The sequence below is a fragment of the Apteryx mantelli genome, chromosome 18, assembly GCF_036417845.1.
Source record: "Apteryx mantelli isolate bAptMan1 chromosome 18, bAptMan1.hap1, whole genome shotgun sequence".
NCBI classification, from domain to species: Eukaryota; Metazoa; Chordata; class Aves; order Apterygiformes; family Apterygidae; genus Apteryx; species Apteryx mantelli.
Window position 1 is genome coordinate 10,969,313 of NC_089995.1, and position 21,858 is coordinate 10,991,170.

The 21,858-nt window shown below is 45.7% G+C and overlaps 1 protein-coding gene across 4 annotated transcripts in view; it reads right to left on the reverse strand.

Moving 5' to 3' along the window:
- NFATC2 (nuclear factor of activated T cells 2) overlaps positions 1-21,858 on the reverse strand; it is an 86,655-nt gene that overhangs the window by 54,473 nt on the left and 10,324 nt on the right. For all 4 annotated transcript variants that reach the window (XM_013951419.2, XM_067308017.1, XM_067308019.1 and 1 more), the window contains exons 3-4: positions 11,876-12,078; positions 9,577-9,749 (exon numbers count right to left, since the gene is read on the reverse strand). In XM_013951419.2, coding sequence (XP_013806873.2) covers positions 9,577-9,749; positions 11,876-12,078 — 376 coding nt within the window. The remainder of the gene's footprint in view (positions 1-9,576; positions 9,750-11,875; positions 12,079-21,858) is intronic.

Consider the following 21,858-nt stretch of genomic DNA (forward strand, 5'->3'; position numbering starts at 1 on the left):
ACCATGAGCATTAATGTTTCGGACAGGTCTCCGCAGAAGAGGAGAAAAATTTTTCCAGTGAAGACAAGCTCAGCTGAGCCCTTCCTGCCAGTCATGACACAGAGCTTTTGTTCTTGTTAAAAATATAAATAATTCAACATTTATCAGTCTCTTATGCCATTTGAGAGAGATTTTTTAAAAATTATTGAAAACAACCTCATGACTCATTGTTCCCATCAACTATATTAAAACAGCTGGGCTAAGATACTGCCAATTAAGAATATATATTCAGATTATTGTCACAGAAGCTGCTAATTTATTTCACATGGCTGTATGATTAATCCCTCTCCCTAAATACTTAAATTTTTGATGAGTTCATAATTGGATTTACCACAAAGACAGATTTGTAAGCTCAAAGGCTTAAGAGTAAATAGCAATCATTAAAAACATATCTGCAATAGTCAAGAGAAAACGTATTTAAACTTTGCCCTGGACAGTATTTATTCCTACTCAATCCACAGATTTCACTTCCACAGTGATTCTAATTGCCAAAATTCCAGATTAACCTTCATGTCCCACAGACTTCAGTGTGCTAAGAGAGAGCTTTATACCTGACTTCCTACAGATCAATGGTTCTCAAGGCTTTTTCAGGACGAAGGAGGCCAAATTTTAGCCTGGAAATAACCGTCTGACTCATCTTAATTACAGTTGGATCTGGGCAAGCCGGAAATCACTGCTGAAGACCAAGTCTCTGTCCAGCTTCCATAGAGCACAGTGTTTGTGTACGCCACGACCTACCAGGGAGCTGGAGAGGACAGCATGCTCACCGGAAGCGTGCATGTACCCAGCTCTTAGGAAATGCTGAAAATCGTATGGACACCCCCAGGCTAGCGTCGGTGCTCTGGGCAGCACAGCCTGGAAGCCTGCGATGTGCAGAGAGAGGTCGTGGCTACCCTCCATGCTGCCACGGCCCACGGCTAGCGCGCTCCAGGTCGCTGCAAAGCTGGCTCAGGAATGCCTGCAGAGCCGGCACTTCCACCGATGCTTTCACCCCGACCCGGAATGAGTCCTGCCGGCAGGTATACAAAACCCAGGTATGCTTTAAATGTGCAGCAGGATTGGCACACGGCACTTTTTAACCACGCAGTGTGCTTCCCATGCACAGTTACTGCTTGGCAAAGGCTGGATCCCATGAAGCCCTAGCGATTTGGGCCTCACTTCAGCAGACAGGTTGGCCGTAGAAGCAGGGATGTGCCCGCCAGCACCCAGCTCTGGTGCACAGCTGGAACTGCACATACAGTTATGCAGCTAAAAATATAAAGAGTAAAAATACCAGTTGGAGGTGTTTCAGTTTCCTTTCCTGTAGATACCACAATAAAGGGATAGATGGAGAATGCTGCTACCTCCTGAGCACTAGGTTTCCTCTGACCAGTTTTGGCTGCACATTCCTCCTCCCACTAGGTGGTTTGCAAACCCCTTTCTAAAGCAACAAAAAAAAAGCTTTTCATTTTCCAAGGCAGTATTTTTTGTCCAGGTCTGTAAGAAGGTCTCACCCCATTCCCCATTTCCACTAGTAAGGAGGCTCAAGGTTCGGTGTGGAGCTGCCTCAATAGGATTGCTTTATTTTCCTCTGCAAGAAATATTAATTGCCAATAAATCCCCTTCCTCTAAGGCTCATGATGGGTGGACTGCATGCAATAATTTCACACTATTCCTTCTCTTCCCCCAGGGGTTGGCACTTCATAAAGTGACCTACAGCTACCGGAGTTTATGAGCTTTGAATAAACAAAACGCTGTTGATTTAACCAGTTGGGGTGTTTACTTTCAATAGCAACAGTTACTGACATAAGGCAGCAAAGCAAATGCTATAGAAATACTTGCACTTGGCCTGAAGCAGTGTGTCAACCTATTAACAAGGGACATTATTTTTCTATTTTATTTGACTGTCTGCAAATCAAGATGTCATGGATGCCTGGTGCCAAGAAATACAATGCACGCCGCGACACGAGAGAGAAAGGGAGCTGCTGTCTGCATGCTCCACACCACCTCCGGCGAGCCATGGCCGCGGACAAGCGCGGCCCCTGCCCTGCCGCCCCCGGCAGCTCCCGGCAGTCCCGCTGCCTGGCCAAACCCGCTGCAGGGTGCAAAGGCACTTGCAGGGAGCAGAAGGGGCTTACATCTCGTGGTGGGGAGCTAGTTATCCCCTTCCCTATGCCAGCAGGTAGAGGAGAAGGTTAAGCCAGCCTAAATCTCTAGCCCAACAGGCCAAACGCTGCCCAGGGGATGCACAAGCCTGGAGGCTGGAGCATGCCAAGGCAGGGCGAAGGTGTTGCTGGCTTCCCCACCTGCCCACAGCCATCGTGAGCATTTACAGTCAGGTCCTTTTCTAGCAGAGAGGCTGATGGGTTTGTGGGAAGACAAAGCGATATTATGAGACAGGCGACTGCTAGGACAAGTCTATCACGGCTCCAGATCTCGCCCAGGGGAGAGGTACCCATAGCTGCTGGTAGGTTCCAAGTAACAACCTCAGTCGTGCTCCCTAATTCCCTCGGCTGTGTTCCCTAATGTACTCCTTAAGTAACCTTGGCTTCACCTGAGAGCCCCTTCTCTCCACTCCGTGCAGCTCTCCCCTTCAGCATTCCTCCTGTTACACATCTCCTTGGATGAGCAGCGCGAGCCCTGCGTTAGCATCGTGTTTCCTTCCCTCGGCTTGGAGGACTTCCAAGCACTGCCTTGTCTTGCCCAAATGCTGACTTGTTTTATGAGGAGTCTTAACCGAAGCTAAACGTCTCTTAACAGCCCTTGGAGAGGAACCGTCTAAGCAATCACTCTCCCTGCATGTGCAATAAGAAGGAGGGCTGGTTGGGGAATGCAGGCAAGGCAGTAATGCTAACATGATCTGCCTTTTGGGAGAAACAGGCTTGTGAACTCTCTGCAGAACAGCATGGATCTGACTGCCACTTACACAGCGGAGATCCTCTGCAGCAGCTGTGTAACAGCACAGTATCTCAGTGCTTTATTCTGCTGGGTGCCTGAAAGCCTCCCTGCACACTGCTATGGAAACAGGGGCCAAAGAATAACTGCTGGAGCAAGGTCTGCTCTATACCGTCTTTCTAACAACTGCAAAACTGCATCCAGAGTCCCTACAGCTGAACACACTTAAGGACAGGTCTTATCCTGGGTGGTCACAAGGAGCAAGACTGAGGAACACCTCCAACTCAGTGAAGGAAAAGCCAGCATTACCTCTAATTACCTCTAATTGTCATCACAAGCCAAGTAAACCACCTTTTGAGCTGGGATTCACCATTCCCGACTTGTCCCCCTAAGCCCCAAAGGCCCTTGGCTCAAGCTACTGACTCCTGCCAGGTTTGCGAAGGGCAGGTGGAGCTGGGTGTCTGATGCTAAAAAAACCTAGAAGCAACAGGAGAGCCTTAACAACAGCGTAATTTGTTGTCGGATTAATTCTTCCACCTCAGTGCAAACCTTAATGAGCCAAAGTAAATATCTCCTTCCTCCTGTGACGGGTGTTTATTTATGGCAGACTGCTTGCCTGAGGCAGGGTTGATAGGAGCAGAGCTCCCGTGCCCAACGCTCATCCAACGCATTAATGTCCTGAGAGACTTTGATCCCATCTATCACATGCCAAAGCGCTCTGAGCTTTCCGGGTGGGATGCAGATTGCTGGGAAGGTAGCAAGGGGAGGCAGAGAGAGGCTGGGGGCTGCATGTGGTAAGCTGGGGGAGACCAAGGCCAGGAAACAGCTCTAGGAGGCAGGCAGGCAGACACAGTAATGCACCACATCAAGTCATGATCTTCTAACTGGGGGGATCGGATGATCTTCCTATAGGAGTATGGGGTAGCGGGAGGCTTATGTGAGGATCAAGTAAATAAAGTAAGTTTCCAACCTTTGTGATTAGATGGGAAACCTTGAAACTGTGATCTAAATACACCCAAGAGCCACAAAAAGAACCCGGTATGTGATGACAACACTTTTCAATTCATTGCCAGCCAGACTTAACCAACAACTAGTGCAGAGCCATTCAAAAGAAAAGTGCCAAGAAGAGAGAGCTTTTCTCCACCTCCTTTCTCTGCACATAATTTATTGTATGATGTCCTCGAGAAGGCACGGTGACAAGCACTGATGGCAGCAGTGTCAGATAAGTATGATACTTTCTATGAACTGCAGCCAGCTCACCAAACCAGCGTGTGATTAATGACAGGAAAACCATGGCCTCGGTTCACTTCTCTGTCGATCATCTCTGTGGGCATTTCCCTTTAATCCCTTGTGGAGGAGATCTGCTGAGCTTAATTTATGCTCAGAAATCCATAGCCTGCATAATAGACTGGGTTGCTTGCTTCTACCAACAGCAGCAGTGCAAAGACAAGAAGTAAATAGGAGTTCACTCTCATACCAAGGCTTGCAGCCTGCAGAAAGGGTGGGCACTAGCTTTCCTTCTGTCTGACTCAGAGTTTCCAGACTAAAGTCTTCTGGTTGTGCATTAAAAGTGGCAAATGTCAAAATTAACTTTTAAACTCTGTGTTTTAGGAGAGGGAAAATTTTTACTTTAGAAAAAGCATCTGTTTTTGTGTCAGCTGTGTTTATGACAAATCGGATGACGGTCTTGCAGTTGAAATGAAGGGGGGGGAATTTTTTTAAATTTAACTGCAAACCATGCCACTCTTGTAATAATCACGCTCCTGGTTAAAATTGCAAGTGGGTATCTCCCAAGTGCAAAGATACGACTCATTACTGCTTTTTAATCTCAATAAGCAAGGACTCTTCTTGCCTGCCATTATATTCACCCAGCACAACTCACAGCCAAGGAAAAGCACGCACTGGTTTGCCAAGACAACATTCTTTCAAATGACTAGCTCTTTCCTCTGTAGTTATTAATGTGTCACACATCATAGGCTCAGAACGTCTAGTTTTATGGGAAAATCTACTAGAAGGAGAGAAAAATAAAGGAAACTTCCAGGGAAATTGATTAAAAGGAAATAAGATATTTGACCCAATTTAGTGGAACAAAATACTGTCAATAATAGAAACCACTTAAATTCGTCAGATGGACACTCTGTTCTTTAGTAATAAGGTTTTGTTTGTTTGTTTGTTTTGTTTTTACCACCTTGGAATATCTATTATAAGAACAAGATTATGGAATCCTTCTCTTCCTCATGCCAAGAGCAATCATTTACATTTTAAGGGATTCATGAGCATAGCTTAGTAGCAGCAAACATGGATTATATAACACAAGAACTGTGAAACACTTTGGAAAGGATTAACCAAGATCCATTAGAATGAAAGCTGTGATGTAGTGTGAATGGTACTCACACCCTTTACATGCACATCTCAGACATTTGCATAAAGCAATTTTTGGTTGCAAATCTCGTAGAGTAAAACAAACTGCATGTCTGCATCAGCCCAACAAGTGCTCATGTGGCTACTCCGAAACCCCTTCAATACTCTGCCTTCTTTTCCTTACGGACATTTCAGTTAAGGAGTAGAAACATGACCTCAATGATCAATCACTCGCCAAGAAATGAGCTTCTGCTCATCATGAAAGGTAAATCAAAGCAAATGAATAGAACTAATATTATAGAAATTGTTTCAACAGTCTGAAAATAATGATCACATCTGTAAAGATCAAAACCCTCCAGGGGTAATTCACCCAGTGGACTGTTGTTACTATGGCTGTATTTAAAGGGACAAGTTAGCTCGGTAACCCTTTATGTCGGAGACTTCACCTAGCTCTGTGACAGCAGCTCTGCATTCAGACATGCTGTGGTGCTGATGAAAATAGCATGTTTTGGCACCAAAGTAATGCAAAGAAAAAGCGTTCAGTTCTCCTAGTAATGATATTTGAAGATACTAAGAGATTAGGGCTCATGATTACTGATTTTACTGATTTTAGATCCCCAAAGTTTACACCTTGCACTGCTGAATGGTATCAGCATTTTGCTGCAACCCAGGGGGGTGGCATATGGTACGGCACAGGGCACCTTGCCCTGGCGAGTCCTGGGGTGCCGAACAGCCGTGCAAATAGCTGTGCAAAGGTGTTCACGCACAGAGGGGTGGGCAGGCAGGCGCTGGGCCAAGGAAGGCATTGCTGCATGGACCTGTCAGCTGCAGATCACAGGGATACCTAGCGTAGCACCCGCTGGGCATACTGTCGTTGCATGGCCTTGGCGCAGAACAGCACCCAGGGGAAGGGGTCCTCCTCACCTTTCCAGCACCACACCCACAAGACAGTGGCTTTTTACCCCTACCTAAATGACAGCCCGCTGCTACAATTATCAGAGGGCTCTCAAATGCTTCTGCCTCCTCAGCGGCTTCAGAATGAATCAGCCAGCAAAAGGAGGAAAGAGCTGCTCACTGCTGAATGTGCAGGCACGTCTGGATATGAAGTCCATTTTGAGGCATAACTGATCATTTAACAACATATCACCTCCTTGGGTCTCCCACGCAACTGCCTGGGGAGGAACTTGCACTGAATGATTCTTTGAACCTGTGAAATCCCCTCCTAAAAGCTGTCAAGGGCTGCATGTGACATAGATGAGGTGGAAGCAGAGCGCCCCATGAAAAGCAGATACTTTGCAGGTCTTGCTTCATTGCAGCTAATGATCTGCTGACACTGGCAGGAGCTCTTAAGCGGGATCGGCTTCTGCTGGGGAGAGTGCTCGGATAGTCTGTTGGTAGCAACGGCGCTCCTGGGGGAACCCCCGGGCTAGGGTAAATGGCAGGTTATCTTAAAACTGCTACTGACTCTGCCTATGGGTGTTATTAACAGCTACCAGACAGGAGAGATCTTACAGATGAGTTCCTCAGGAACAAGGATTCCCAAGTGGCCGTGTCAAAAAAAAAAGAAAAGCAAACAAAGGAGAAAAGAGCACTCTGATGGCGAGGGAGGTAGGACCCAAGGAGAAGATGTGGCGGAGCCCCAGCCTATCCCCTTTTGCAACATCAGGGCTAGCTAGGGGAATTCAACTTCTCTGAGTTAAAAGGAGACTATCAGCTCTGAAATATGCAGACTGTCCTGGAGAAACTTAGATTTATCATCTATAGTGCGATTTAACCTGCATCTCTAATGCTGGTTGAATCAACTAATGTTATTAACCATCTTCCCAGAACCGGGCTAAGATGAGAAAGTGGTACTAAAATGCATAAGCATTGCTAAATATGTAATGCATATTCCAAATGGAATAGGCTTATTTCTCTGGATTACTTTATACTCTACTTCCATGAGTTCAGTAAAGGATAGTCCTTAACATATCCCTCCAAGATTACCAGTATATCAGGTTTCCAAAAGATAAAACTTTCATTTTTTCTTGGTGAACAAATGCATTTTTTCCTCCTAGGAACTTTATTGTCTGCTACGCAGCCAACATTTTAATATTTTCAATTTAATTCTAATAATCTTATAAATAAGCCACTTAAACCAGTACCTCCACTCGTGGCTTTTTATGCCTCTAAGACCCGAAGTAAACATAACCTCAGAATAAAGGCTTAGCCATCTTAAAGAAACCGTTGCAAATAGCAGTCATTGCACAGGCAAATTAGATGTGCACACGCAATTTGGCAAGTGGAGTCTAGTCTATAAACCGTAACCAGATTTCTGCTTGAACTCTCTTTGATGATGCGAATAAATAAAATGTGTAATTTTGGAAGGTCCTTAGAAATGCCTGGCTAACTCCTTCTGAAAGAGTTAATTGCTCTTCCTTGTAGAACTCAAATAACTGGGGCATGAGCTGTGGGGCTCACAGCATAACCAGCGGACCATCACCCTTCGCCCTGGGCTTATCTTATTTTTCTGTATAGTGAATGTAAGAGTTACACCTGGAGTTACACCACCCAAATAGCTCCCAATTTCAGGAAGGAGGAGGCTGTTTTCAGTAGGAAAAGAAATTGTGGGAGAAGCCGGTGATCCTTTGCTGCAATTCCTTTTCTATCCACAGAAGTTGCAGTTTACCAAATGTTTCCTTTAGCAAATGGGCCTTTGTTTGAGCTGGGACACGTGCCTGTTCGGGGTGGAGGCCGCTATTGTTTCAACCATCTGGTTCCATAAAGGACCATAACTGTTTCCTATGGAGAAACGTGGTGGCTACTCCCCCTATTCTCCTTTCCCCCTCATGGTGCCAGGAGTTTTCATACAGCTGGTAAAACACTTAGATAGTTGGTATCTTCTCATAAAAGTTACCATGGGATCATACCTGTCCATCATCCTCTCCCTAGTCTTCCCTTGTTTATTCAATTCTATTGTTCTTTTCAAATATATCATCAATAATTCACTAGTTGTATTTTCTCTTGATTTCCCATCCAAAACCGGCTCCTCTCATATTGTAACCAATAAGTAGTTGATATTTAAGCAGAGTCTGCCTATCAATAAATAAAACTTGTACATGGGAAGCTCTTCAATGACTTTCTTCGCATGACACATGGCAAGACAGGTTCTGCTAAAGGGGATGAGTCATTCAGTAGAGGGAAAACTGTTCATTTTGTATTTGTGAAATCCCCAAACCACTGAAAAGGCACCATTTACCAACAAAAAGCATCACAGGATGCACATAAACCAGAAAAGTGGGTGGAGCCCTTCCAGAAATGACTGTGACTTGGGGGGCACTTTGCTGGAGGCCTCTCTTTCTCAGGATCCAGTACGTTAAAATGAGTGGGAGGTGCAGGTTTCTCAGTTTACACACTTGTAGGATTTGCTCCAGGAATCAAAACTGCAAGCTTTCTTCTGTCCCTCAGGGGAATACCAGAATAACTGGGGCTTTCCCTGGTTCAGCTGCAGCCTCCTGAGCTGCACAGCCCTGTGAGCTGTTATCTAGAAAAACAATAACCAGGATGAGCCTGAGTCTCAAAATCAAACCTCTTCTCCATTTCATCTGTGTTCCTGACACAGCTCAAATCAGAGGATGGTGGTCACTCCTTAAAAAGGAAGGATTGGCCACAATGCTGGGATCTGGTTGAGGTTTGAATTTCATGCATCGTAACACCTGTATGCTTGTGGATAACAACTTCTTGCACCACTCCTAAAAATAAAATCACTGTCTGGAAGCTAGACAGAATATCACACTCACACAGAGTGTACACCCATATACGCACGCCCACACCGACTCCACTGCTCCCACAAAAGACCTCCTAGCCACAAGGATCCATCAGCAACAAACTAATAAACAACATTTTCAAAAGCTCTGAATGTCCTGCTGTCCTCACAAGCTCCAAGCACGCTCAAAGGAGCCCACCTCCTATCAAAGCTTACTTCTCCTGTCCAGAGCACACACCTGGCAGCCAGCCTCTGCCGCATGACAAGGTCTCTGTCCCACCTTCGCTTAAACCTTTGGGCCATCCCTGCTTGACTGAGGAGCCCATAGACTTCAGTGGAGCTGCTTGTGCCAGGAAAAGGAGCTCATAGGAGTTAGAGCTGCACAGTCACACCGAGCCAGCCAGTGACAGTGTGCCACAACAGCAGAGCACCTTGCGTTTTGCTTATTTGACCGCTGCGTGGATGTAGGTTTTTCTCCCTCTGTGCTAGGCTGGGGCACCAGGCAGGAAGATCATTGTTGCAAGAGACAGAACAAGCGAATCTCAGGGCATACTTACAGCACTCAATGGGGTTAGACGCCGCTTGCAGGGAAATGATTCTGCCATTGGACTCCGGGATGTGAACGCGGAAGACAAGCCGAACGCGGGTGTTCTTCCGGCCGATGTCTGTCTCTCCCTTACGCAGCTCAATGTCCGCGTTCCTCAGCTTCAAAATCCCCGCACAGTCAATGCTGCCAAGCACACAAGCCACTCAGAGTAGGCACAGCTTAACACTCCTGCTCTCAAATCAACTATTACATAGATGATGGTCAAGAGGACTAAATTGTCCTAGGACTGATTTTCCTGAGGACTAAATTTGGTTAAGAGGAGCTCCAGATTCTTGTTCCCTTCAGGATCCCAATATTGCCATTTGAATGGGTCACAGAGCAAGGAACCCAAAATGAGCACTAGGGCTCAGCAAAGGATGGCCCAGGGAAGTGAGGACCACTGCTAGACCTCTCCTCCAAATGGTCCTTGGCCTGGTGGCTCAGCTTGTCCTAGGCATGTCCCAGTCCAGGGGTAGGGCCAGAGTTAGGGTTAGGTGGCTTTTCTGCTGGAAACCCCTCCAAAATGTCATAACCCTCTGAGTCTTATTTCCCTCCTGTGCTAAACACAAGTGCGCCCATGGCAGCACGCACCCTGGTGCCGTGGCACACTGGGACAGGGCACGTAAACACGAACAAGAAATACACACTGGAACAGGCAACGCACGGAGCCTGTGCCGGAGAGCTGTAAGGCACTAAAGCCTCCACCACCAGCTCTCCAAACAGCTTTAGCACTCAGAGGTTGCACAGCAGCTATTGTCAGCATGCAGGCAAACTAGCCCAGCACTGCGGGGAACCTCAGCAGCTGCACTACCTGAGCGCACGCACCGTCCGAGCACGTTTTGCTCACAGTTTGTACGGGCAAGCACTGAATTCAATTCCAAAGTGGGAACCAAAACACTGTCTGTCCTTTCAGACAAGGTAGGGGCTACTGCTAAAACTGCAGTCTCCAGCCCTGGCTCAGGTTACCACGTTATCCCCCAAGGCCCTCAGAGGTTGTTCCCAGCCAAGGGATTGGCCTGGCAGTAAAGCAAATGGTTCTCTGCTCCCCACCCCCATGTCCCTCCGCAAAGGGAGGCTGTAGGGAGGAGGATGGGGCTGGAAAAGGATTAGGATTGCTTACACCGGTTTGTGTAAACCTGACCAGTTAATCTTCACAGAGTCTGGGATCTTCAGTTCAGCAACACTCCACAGAGGGTGCAACAAGAACTGTTACTAAATGGATACTACCAACTACTGTTCTGATATATACACTATTTTTCCTTCATTGATAAGAATTAAAATCACTTCTTGGGAGGCATAAACCCCAATGTTTCCTACACCCACACTGTTCCTTGCCACTGTACACGTGCAGGGGTTTATTATTCTAGGGTTACTCATTAAGAACAGACACTTATGTTCCATTTAGTGCTTGGCTGCTTAAGTTTGAGATGTGGACTATTATTTATTTCCTTGGGTGCAGGGGGAAGGAGAGACTTGAAGGAAAGGGAGAAATGAGGTATTTATTCTGAAAAAGATATATAAAGAAAGAATGTGGATTTTGCGAAGAAGTAGGGGGCTTAGAAACATAGCAACTCTGCCAATTTTTCAGAATCCTCTGAAGGACAGAGATATAGCTCTTCCCTCTACAGAGCAATCACTCTGATGCTGCCTGGAAAACATTCAAGCCTGAAGTTTCAGACTGGTGCCCACTTCAACCCTCTGTCTCATAAAACTAGAAGAAATAATACAGAAAAGATGTGCCTGTACTTGCTTTTCTGTTGATATATTACAATGGGACATCCTGTGATTTCATGGCCAGAGCAACTTGGCTGAGTTCAGGAGATGTGCTCTATTCCATTAAATGTCCTAAAACAAAACGCACACCTTTCCTCCACTGCCTGCTGGTCCTTGCTGCTCTTGCACCTTTTTCCATTGTATCACTGCAGCATAAAGACTGCAGATTCAAGTCTCATTTTCCTACAAAACCATTCTGACTTTGAATATGACAGATGATTACAATACAGTCACTGCAGCAATTAGAGTAAATAGGAAAAAATACGTGTGCAGTCAGCTGACGAGTGGCAACTCTTTAAGCAGCTTTAATCCAGCTATTCTGCTCATATTTTTACAAAAATGGTCTTAAATTCTTATATCATCCCAATGTGTTGGAATGGGGAGTCCCTCTAGAGCAAACATCTTTATTCATTTAAGTGAGTCTTTTCCGTAGGAGGAACTTTGCATGCCAATTTAATCCTCCTCAACTTTGGTAATAATAATAAAAAAATGCTTACGTTGCTTTCATGTTGTTTTTGGGTTCCAATGGGATCTCTAAAACTTTGGTGTTGCCAATGATTTTTTCATAGCTGGTGGTGGTGACAGTTTTTCCTGTAATGCGATGGACTTGATAGAACGCATGAGGTTTAAGTATCCGTTCGTCTGCTGTCCCAATGAAGATCTGAAGACCCAAGGGTTTGTTCTCCATGTAGCCATGAAGCTGTCAAGAGATTAAAAATCTGTTATCACACACAGGGCTTGCAACACCCTCATATCAAGAAAACAGAAAGTTCTAAAAACATGCATATAGATATGTAGACATATATAGATATAAAGATATGTGTAGTACTAAAACCAGCCTCTCTTCTACTCTCAGAGACACATTTCCTCTTAAGAGTATTTGCTGGAGTCCATGGTACACATGGAAGGTAGCTAATGAAAACACATTATTAACGGTTATAATATTAAACATATCAAGAAGAAAAAAATTCCAGACTTAGCTCTCCATTACCAGAAATTTGTTGGTTGTCTCCAAAATGGATTGATAAATCCCCTAGAAAGGTATATTTTTTAGCATGTTTGTTTAATTTGCTGTGACCGATTCCAGGTTTCAAAAGACTTTTCCCTGTTGGGTGGATGAAGTTGTGAAGTGGTGGTGACTCCCGGCACCTGCAGCCTGGGGCAGTGCTCCCTGCTCCGGCCGGTAGGAAAAGCAGTAAGGAGCAAACAAAGTGTCCTTCTGCTGGCATCACAGCCAGGTTTACACCATACACCCATATGCTTTGATGTTATGGTGTATACACTGCACCCCCATATGCTCTGATGTTATGGATCTGCATGGACCTGCACAAGAGCTTAACAAAGCTAACGGAAAATGCCCATTGGCTTCAGTGGGCTTTTGGCCAGGCCCTATGTGCTGTCCAGCTGGTAAACACATATCTAGTTTATGTCCCACCTAACATTCACTAAAATGGTTTTGCCCCAGCTCAGATTGTGATTTCTACTTCAACTGCAGTAAAAAATACTTTTTTCCCCCCAAACAGGAAGTATCTAGAAAACGTGTCTATGTTTTTGAGAACTGAAATGCTAAAGTATGTATAAACATGTCAGAAATTAATGATCCCTGCGACATCCTTTTCTCTGGCTTCAGCACAGGCAGTCTTGGCCACTCACACCCCCTCCAAACCCTGCTGGAAGGATCGTCCTCCCAACCCTTTACTTTGCTCAAGTCATCCGTCGCTTCACATCTCTCCAGTTCCTCTGTCTCCTCATTGCAGACATAAGCTAGCTGTCCTTGACTTCAAGCTCCTCCCTTCTCTTTGCCCTCCCATCTCTCATTTTCTATCCAGTTATCCACATCTAATCTCAGACTTCCCAAATCCAGCACCAAACACCAGCATCAGGTTCTTAAACACTCACAGCATTGAGTTTTCTGCCATTCTGCCTCATCCCCCAGGGAGGATCTTCACTTTTAGTGTCTACATCTCCACCCTACAACCCACCCTGTCTGCAATACTCTTCAAAAGTCTTGAAAAGAAAGAATATGTTCTTGTTCTCCTTAAGTCACTTATGTGGCCGGGGCTGATTCACTGCTCCTTGAACCTCATCCCTCCCACCCTGTTTTCAGTCCGCGTTCAGCCGTTGGGCTTGCATTGTGTTACATTGCAATTTATACAGGTAGAGATGATGGTTTTGTTCTGTAATTGTACAGTACCTGGCACCAAGAGGTCTTAGTTCATGGCTGGGGCCACTAGGGTTCAAGGAAATAAAATAGACTCTTTTGTACTAAGTAGCATTTTTATAAAGAGTATTTGCTGCTGGAGAAGCACACAAAGCCAGAATCCCTCCACAGGCCAGGAGACGAGGAAATATCTTTTTCTTTATTAACATTCAAAATCACAAATCAAACCATTCTAAATTTCTCACATAACCAAAAATTAAAAACAGACATTTATCTACCGCATAGCCAGTGATCTAGCTGAAAGGGAACTTTATGGTCTGAGACATGCTAAATTTGTTTTCAATTATTCTGTCCGCAAACAAAACCTTGATGAAGCCATACAAAGCAAATCGTATGGGAAGATCAGAGAAAAGAATGATAGGCTAATAGCACTCATGGCCAAACCTTTTTTTCTCTTTTCTTTTCACCAGTCAGCAGGAGGTATCTTTGCAAAGAAGGACTAATTCCCCCCTGGAACAGGACCACATGCAGCATCCCTGCAATCCTGGCAGCCTCCCTTCAGCTCGGCAAACGTAAAGTGACACTCACTCTTCCCAGCTACCCTCATTCATCACAGGCATATTTGCAAGTCATGCAAAGAGCGGCTCTGTGCCCCAGGGACCTTGCAACCCAAGGGCCTTAGCTGCCTTAGCCTCCACTCACGTGAATAGCTCCACTGAAGACATGGGGACTTAAGTAAGGGCCATGTATGAAAAAATGGCTGAATCCAGCCCAGGTGCAGTGCGGACCCCTTGGGTAATTCAGTCGCGTGAGCTCTTCAGTGGGTTGTTAATAGGCGAATAGGGCACGGAGCTCCGTGCAGACATGCAAGTTGGCTCTAAGAGTGAGACGGAGGAGGAGCAGAGCCGGACACCAAACACAAGGGATGGTATTAGGGAAGCAGCTTTGCCAAGAATGTGATAAATACAGTGGTGGCCATGAGGAGATTTAGAAATGTAAGGAGTGAGGCTGAAAGTTAGAAGATTAAGGGCGACAGAGGTCAAAACGATAGGTCTGTTGGGAACAGGAGTGAATGTTCGGATCATCCCTTGTTCATCCGCGGAGGCCCACTAAACCCGGTTCCTTGGAGAGACATACTGAAATCATCCCAACCTTGGTACTTCCAAAATCCAAGATTTCCTGGCCTTCAGTGAAAAGCCAGTGCACGACAAAAAGCCATATTGTCTTTACAAGGGGAAGGGAGGAGAGAGGAGTACATTTAAATACTGAGCGTGTTTATTCTCATGCCTGACAGAAATAATTCTGCGTGGATCCAGCTAAGATGAGGAGAGGATCCCTCACACTGGAAGAGTTATTACAGTGGCAGCAAAACAGCACTCCCTCTGCCCCCTGCCCTGGCAGAACAAAATCCCCCAATTATAGGTGGGAGACTGGAATGGAGCAAAATGGATAATAAATTACAAAAGAAAATCTGCCCCCCATGAGCACATAGTCGGTAGCAGCTGTAATAGAGCCAGCTACATGCACAGTTTTTAATACTGGCCACCTTTAAAAGTAATTTGCAATAGTGGTTTTGCTCATGTATAGAATGAGTTCCAAGGTAAAACTATTCATGGTCTTCTAATAATATCTATGCCTGTGGGTGGGTGTCTGTATAAACATATACATATTTAAAGGAGAAAGGAATTGGCTGCCTGCTCGTATGGCGATGTTTATACCACCTGCTGGACTAGGGGGTATAAAACATGCAGTATAAGAGCTTCTGATCCTTCAAAGGACCAGATTTTAAATCTTTTGTTTGATCAGTGGAAGAAAGAAAGAAAATTATTTGGTAATTTATGACATCATGGCAATGCTTTGGGATGACATCACTGGAAAATCAAAATAGTGTTATAAATGCAAATAGAATGAGAAAAATATATATACGAGTCAAGCACAGAGGCTTAAAGCGTACGTCCTTATCTTTAATTAATTGTTTACATTTTGCATTTAAAGGGCTAATATAGGTGATGATTTACGATAAGCATTTCCATCTACCTTTCACATTATAAGAACACACCAGGCTGACTTAGGAGCGCAGAATGAAGGTGGGAGCTCGCAGAACTGCTCCAGGCACATTACAATCAGCATCCTAACCCAGCTCTTACACGAATTTGCTGCATGGCTTTGGTCATGTCATATAACCTCTCTGTTTATCTGTAACATGGGACTAATGATGCTAACCCCACTTCACAGGGACAGTAATGAGTTAATATTTTGTCCTGCATTTTTATATAGAGAAATTCACTGCGAGCAAGAGTGAAAGAACACATTAAGGCTCTGTGTCAGATGCAGCTTTCCTCAATATTGAAATCTGAGAGACCGTTATTCCTGATAAACACTCACCTACGCTATGCTAGCCAGCCACTTCAGAATGTAACCAAAAAGCTGATCTTTTCTTTGGTGGCACAAAGAAGGGAGGAGGAAAAGCAATCCCTAAAAGAACTCTATGGAGAAGTGAAGACGTAAAACAATTTTAAAATTATTACTTTACAGTTCATTTTTTCTGCCCTAGCAATGACCAAATCACTCTAAAAGCCACAATTTCTCAGTCCTACACTTTTGCTCATCTAAGGGAAAGGGAGACCCAGTTCGCATTGCAATGAGCTGCAGCTGCCCCAGGGGAGGCCATGAGGCTACACTACTTTTTCGGGCTAAATGGGAGTTTCACCAGAGAGGAGACCAGGGGGCAACCCAGGGCCAAGGTGTTCTCTGCTTTTTCCACTCTTCTTTCAGCGAAGAAGAAAAAAAAAAAAGCATCTGGATTTCAATTTCAGGAGAGTGAGAATCGAGAAAGATTTATGAATAGAGAACCCTGGAAGGAAATATTTGTGTGCATTATAAGGTGAGCTATTCACAATAAAACTCCCCCAAACTGTATACAGATCACGCTGGAAAAAACCCAACTCCTTTGAGTCACATTTGCCACAAGGGGAAAGAGAAGCCAGACATGATGTGTACCTTTCCATACTCTATTTTGGGATTTTAAGATCCTATTTCTTTCAGTCGAAAGATTTTTCTTAAACTTTGCTTTTGCATTACTCTTATAATGTTAACATAGCCAGACATGGGCTGGTCTGTGACCTGAGGAAATGCAAAGCACTTTGGCAGATAAACAAATAACATCATTCAGAAAACAAGGAGGCTTTTCTTGTTTGGTTTGCTGCTACGACTGGGTTTCTAAACAAAATGGAAATTTGTGGCAGGATTAAAATCATTGGCTCACCTCTGCAAAAACAAAATTCATTCATTCTGCACTCCCTCCACGGATCAACGCCCGTTAAATTTGGGCAAAGGGGTTAAAGGCACATGTTATCGCACAGAATGGCACATGTGTAAAATTCTCCGCACAAAAAAAATGAGCAGATGTGCCGTGAGCGTCTGCCTGTCAGCCGTCCCGTTACCCACCTAAACACACAGCTACTGTGACTCTGTGGGCAACTACAGCAATTGAGAGCACACGTTAGGCATACAAATGAACACAATTTTTTCCTGAACTATTTTAAATCTCTGGTCTTCTTACAAACTGATACCTCAGCTCCAAATAACACAAGCACTTAAAGAGGGAGTTTGAAATTCAGTCCCTGTCCTGGTGTTCAGATGAACCAAATTGCTGCATCTGCACAGTCTGCATAGCCTCTGGCTGTGGGGATTTAAAAACACAGAATCATCTTTACTGTGCTGTATAAATAGCAAATCCCTTTGCAAAAGTGACGCTCGCAACATTGCTCAGTTATGCTATCAGATAACTGAGTGGTAAATTGACAGTGGAGTCAGTGAGAGAGGTAAATTCCTTAAAGATTTTGCAGGTGGTCACCTATAGCTGCAATGTATGTATGCAGAGAGGGAATTCAGTGAGACCTTTGAAATGCAGACCGTTGAACCTTGCACATATTTACTTGAGTGTAAATATTACTGTATTTTACACAGAATAATATTATTAGCAGGAGGTAGGAGGATTACCAGTAGGCAGGAAATAAGTCATATTCCTTTTAGCTTTGTAAAAGGGGGAGCCAAGGTGGAGAGGAGCAGTGATTTGCCAGGCTCCGGGGGAACGCGTGGCTCAAGGGCAGCGAGAAACCCGAGGGTGCCGTCGCCCTGCACACGGCAGAATGGCCCGCCAACCTCGGGCTGCAAATGGCACCAGCGTGCTCCGGCCACGGTACCTTGGTTCCTACCAGCATTGCAAGCTGCTCTATTTGCTTTTTCAGCCGACGGGTTTCAGAGCCAAATTTTCCTTAGGATTTCTAGTTTGGGCATTGCGCATGGGAAAGTTAGAGGCCTGGCCCGCATGCTAATGGCGAGGGGCTTTGCAGGAGAAATGCAGGAGCACCTGCAAGTCTCATGGGCACCTCTGAAGAGCCCCGGTGAAAACAGCACCCTCTGCGATACCAAGGCTGGTTGCCTTAGAGAGTAGAAGGGAATAATTTGTTTCCCATTCATCCCAGCAGAGCCTTGCTCGTCAGGCATTTAGGACTTTCTCCCCTGGGAGGTATAAAGCTGCATCTTTAACGCTGATTGCACACATCTTCCTGTCTAGACAACGCCAGCTACTGCCAGAAGGAAAATATAAAATTGGGGAATGAATTCACTAGTCTTGGTGATTTTATTTGCTTGAAACTATTCAGCTCTCCGGCTTGTTTCAGCTCACTGTAACATGAGGCTTAGCCTATTAACCGCCGCGTATGACTTGCTATCTCCCTGTGGAAGTCACTTTAGCTTCCCTCAGAACGGGGCGTGCATGTGTGTGGTCAGCTTTGGAAACAAGGCTGTGCTGATTCAGATAGACAGTCATCAGCCGTCGGTGAGAAGTGCGAAAACAGAGCTCGGCTGGCAGCGCTTAATTAGAAGAGAATACAAAGCCGCGTGAGAAATCGCTTCCTCCTACCGCTTCCCTTTTCCTGCTGTACACACGGAGATAAGGGAGCGCTCACAGCTCTCCCCGGGCTCCCAAGGAGCGGCACCGGGTTTCGGCAGGCAGCTTGCCCCGCTCCGGGGAGACCCCGCACCCCGAACGCCCCCCTTCTTCCAGAAACAGCAAGAGCTTGCAGTCAAACCAGTGGCGCCGAGCTTTTGACACCACAAATGACTCCTCCGTGCAGGCTCTCCATCAGCCCCGAGGCAGTTTTCCATGCCAGCAAGCGTTTTAGGACAATACAAAGCAGACGAGATGAAGATGTGCTTGCCTGAATGCATCCGGCTGGCCGCAGCGCTTTCGCTGTGCCCATTCACTTCTTTTCCTGGTTGAAGGAACTCTGCATTTTGGGTTTGATCATTAATTCTCATCACTGATGCACTCTGACTGCAACAATTTCAAGGATTTTTTCGGGTCTTTATTCAATAATACGCTGACCGAGATGGAAAAGCTCGCTGTATTGTCTCGGGGAGACTGGCATATCAATAGCTGTCAGTAATTAGCACAAAGACCTCATCCAGACACCGTATCATGTAGCGGCTCGCCTGCCTGCTTTAGTTAGGGGCTGACATTGAGCAATAAAGTTGAAACTTGTCACATGTTTTTGTTCAATTTAATGTACTTGGGACATAGCAAAAGAACACAAACCAGAAGGAAATCTCTGCCTCAGGTTTTTTTTTTACTCCTTACTGAAGCAGTCTAAAAAGGCCTCAGAAGATAATCCTTTGAACATCTGATTCTGCTAAATGATGAGTTTTTATTATACCTAGTTTTGCATGTTTCTTATTTTGGTGACGATTTTGTCAAAATTCCAAGGACTGAGTCTCATTTGCTCTACTACTCCTTACAGTAAATGACAACCAGACTCCCAGAGTCTAACTGGGCTTTCTACTTTCACCCTGGACTAAAACAAAGGTCTAGGCCAGGGAAGACAACTCTCAGCAGAAAGCAGTCGAGGGTTGAAGCAGGGTTTTGTCCCTGACGCTTTTGACACTGATCTTACATCACAACGTGAGCAAGCTGCTTCTGCTCTGCGCCTCAGTTTCCCTGCCCCTATGAAGAGCTGATCCCATTTTCAAGATGCTTTGACTATCTCAGTTGAAAGTTTAAAAACAAAGGCATTATGCATCTCACTATTTGCACATAAGCAGATATGGGTACGTAGAGATCAGATTTTCACAGTTGAGTGAAAATGTGATTTTCTTCATGCTAAGAAATAATAATTAAACAGCTTCCATGTGCATACACTCAAGATAAAAGTTTTAAACACCTCTTGGCAAGACAAAATTGTTTCTGCCATGAGTAACATAGAGGGTGCAAGACTTCGACAGAACCAAGCTGGCGTGACCTCGGCCCATGGCTCTGCCGCCATGCGTCCCCGCTCGCCAGGTTGCTCCCTTGCGGCCATCAGCGGTGGTGTGGGAACAGCCCTCAGCCCGCGAGCTGGAGCAGCGTGAAGGTGGGCAAGCTGAAATGCTGCCTTATTGCCTAAATCTGCAGCTTCCTCTGCAACAGCCAATTCACTCTTCCTGGTAGATGGAAGAAGCAGTGATGCTCAGGTGCAGCACCGAGCGTGCGGCCTCGGGTGCAACTTGTTTGCTGCTGGACAGCCCCGACACCGCTGTGCGGCCGAGGCAGGGCACACAGCTTGAGAAGCGGGGAGACGGGACAGAAGTAGCAGCAAGAGCATCACAGAGCGACTCGGTTCAGCCTGTGATCACAACTGATTTGAAAGAATTGAACCTCAAACCAAATTGCTGCTCTCCAGCAAGGCTCAGAGCCGTGTCTCCCCGCCAGAGGAGGGTCTGCGTCCAGGCACACCAGGTCAGTCTTTTGCTTGGCCACAGGCTATTTGACTGAATGTCAGATTTTGAAAAGAATTGTGGCCAAAAAGCATTTTTGGAGAGGGGGGAAAAAAAAAAGCCCCAGGAGCCTCTCTCCTTCCCGATTTCATTCTCATGCTGAAATCCGCAACAGGAGGCATGCTCAGAGAGCAAATAACTCAGGCCTTTTGGAAGTGTCAAGGTTTCAACAGTTGTTTCAGAATGAAGTAGAGAGACCCTAGAAAATTTTCACCAAGAGCCAGGCAGGAGGAGTCCAGTCCCTTTCGCCCTGAAGAGCTATCAGCCTACCAAGCAAAATGCTCCCCCAGGACACAGGAGACCCAGGTGCAGGTCCTTGCTTGGAGCGAGGCAGAGTTGCAATTAAATAGACAGTGGTCTTGAGAGGCAGGGAGGAACTAGAGGCTTAGCTGCACAGCGAAGCGGGCGACCAGAAAGCTCCGATGTGAGTTTACAGGACACTGTCTGCTATGCACGAACTTCTCTTGCTCTTAGCGCGCTGCGAATGGGACAAGCTTTGCAGGCCTCAGTGCTGGGCCGTGAGCGTCCACGTGCACGGCTAACAGCCATCAACGCCAGCACTGCTTTCCTGCATGCTGCCTCCCCCACGCAGACAAGCCCTGAGTACAGTCCCCCAGCTAAAGCACTCATAAGAGTAGCCCAAGCCCTGGATCTACCTAATCAAGAAATTCGAACCCTGGCCTTTTGCATCTCACAGGCACATCTGTATTCTCCAGCTGTTTGGTATTCTCTGTTCCCTCCCCTCCACCAAAAGTTATTTTCTATCAAAGCAATGCATTTTAGACTGAACTCTATTTTTTGGACACTGAAACTTTCGGCGACGACCCTTCAGTCATCTCTAGCACAAAGCAGCACCCAAACTTGGCACCCCAACTGCAAACCAGGGTGTTATTGCCTCACCTTCTCCTGGGTCAGAGCACATGACACCCGTGACACGGAGGGTATCGGTCTGAGGGAATTCCAGCAATTACGAAAAGAGCTTGAGGAACCCAAAGCGGAGACCCTCTCCTAGCACGCACTCCCTCTGCATGCAACGTCTGCTGGAGCGACCTCATCCCTTCCATACACAGGCGTGTAGGCCTGGTTTAAAGACTTTAAGCAACACAGGATCCAGCTTGTTTCCAGTTAATTTCTCCCACTAGCTAATTATCCTCACCGTTATCCTACAGCTCTCTTCTTGCATGAGTATTAGAGAAAGCATTTATGTCTTGACAAGCCAGCTCTTCCTCTGATCTTGGTTTATCAGAGATCATATTTGATATTCCCTGTTATTCCATCCAGTCCCACATTTAACACAAGCCAAGTTCAGGCTTATCTGTGTTTTTCTACACTACTTTTAATTTATCTAGTAATTTCATTTCCTCAGTGGCCCCAGTGAGCCTTCAGATAGACAGATCTCAAGGTAGGGACATGCTATCACCACAAGCTGTAGTGTGAGGGGTACTGGCTGGTCTACCCTTAAATTTGATGGGATATCTTTGAACAGAATTTCCCAGATGTACC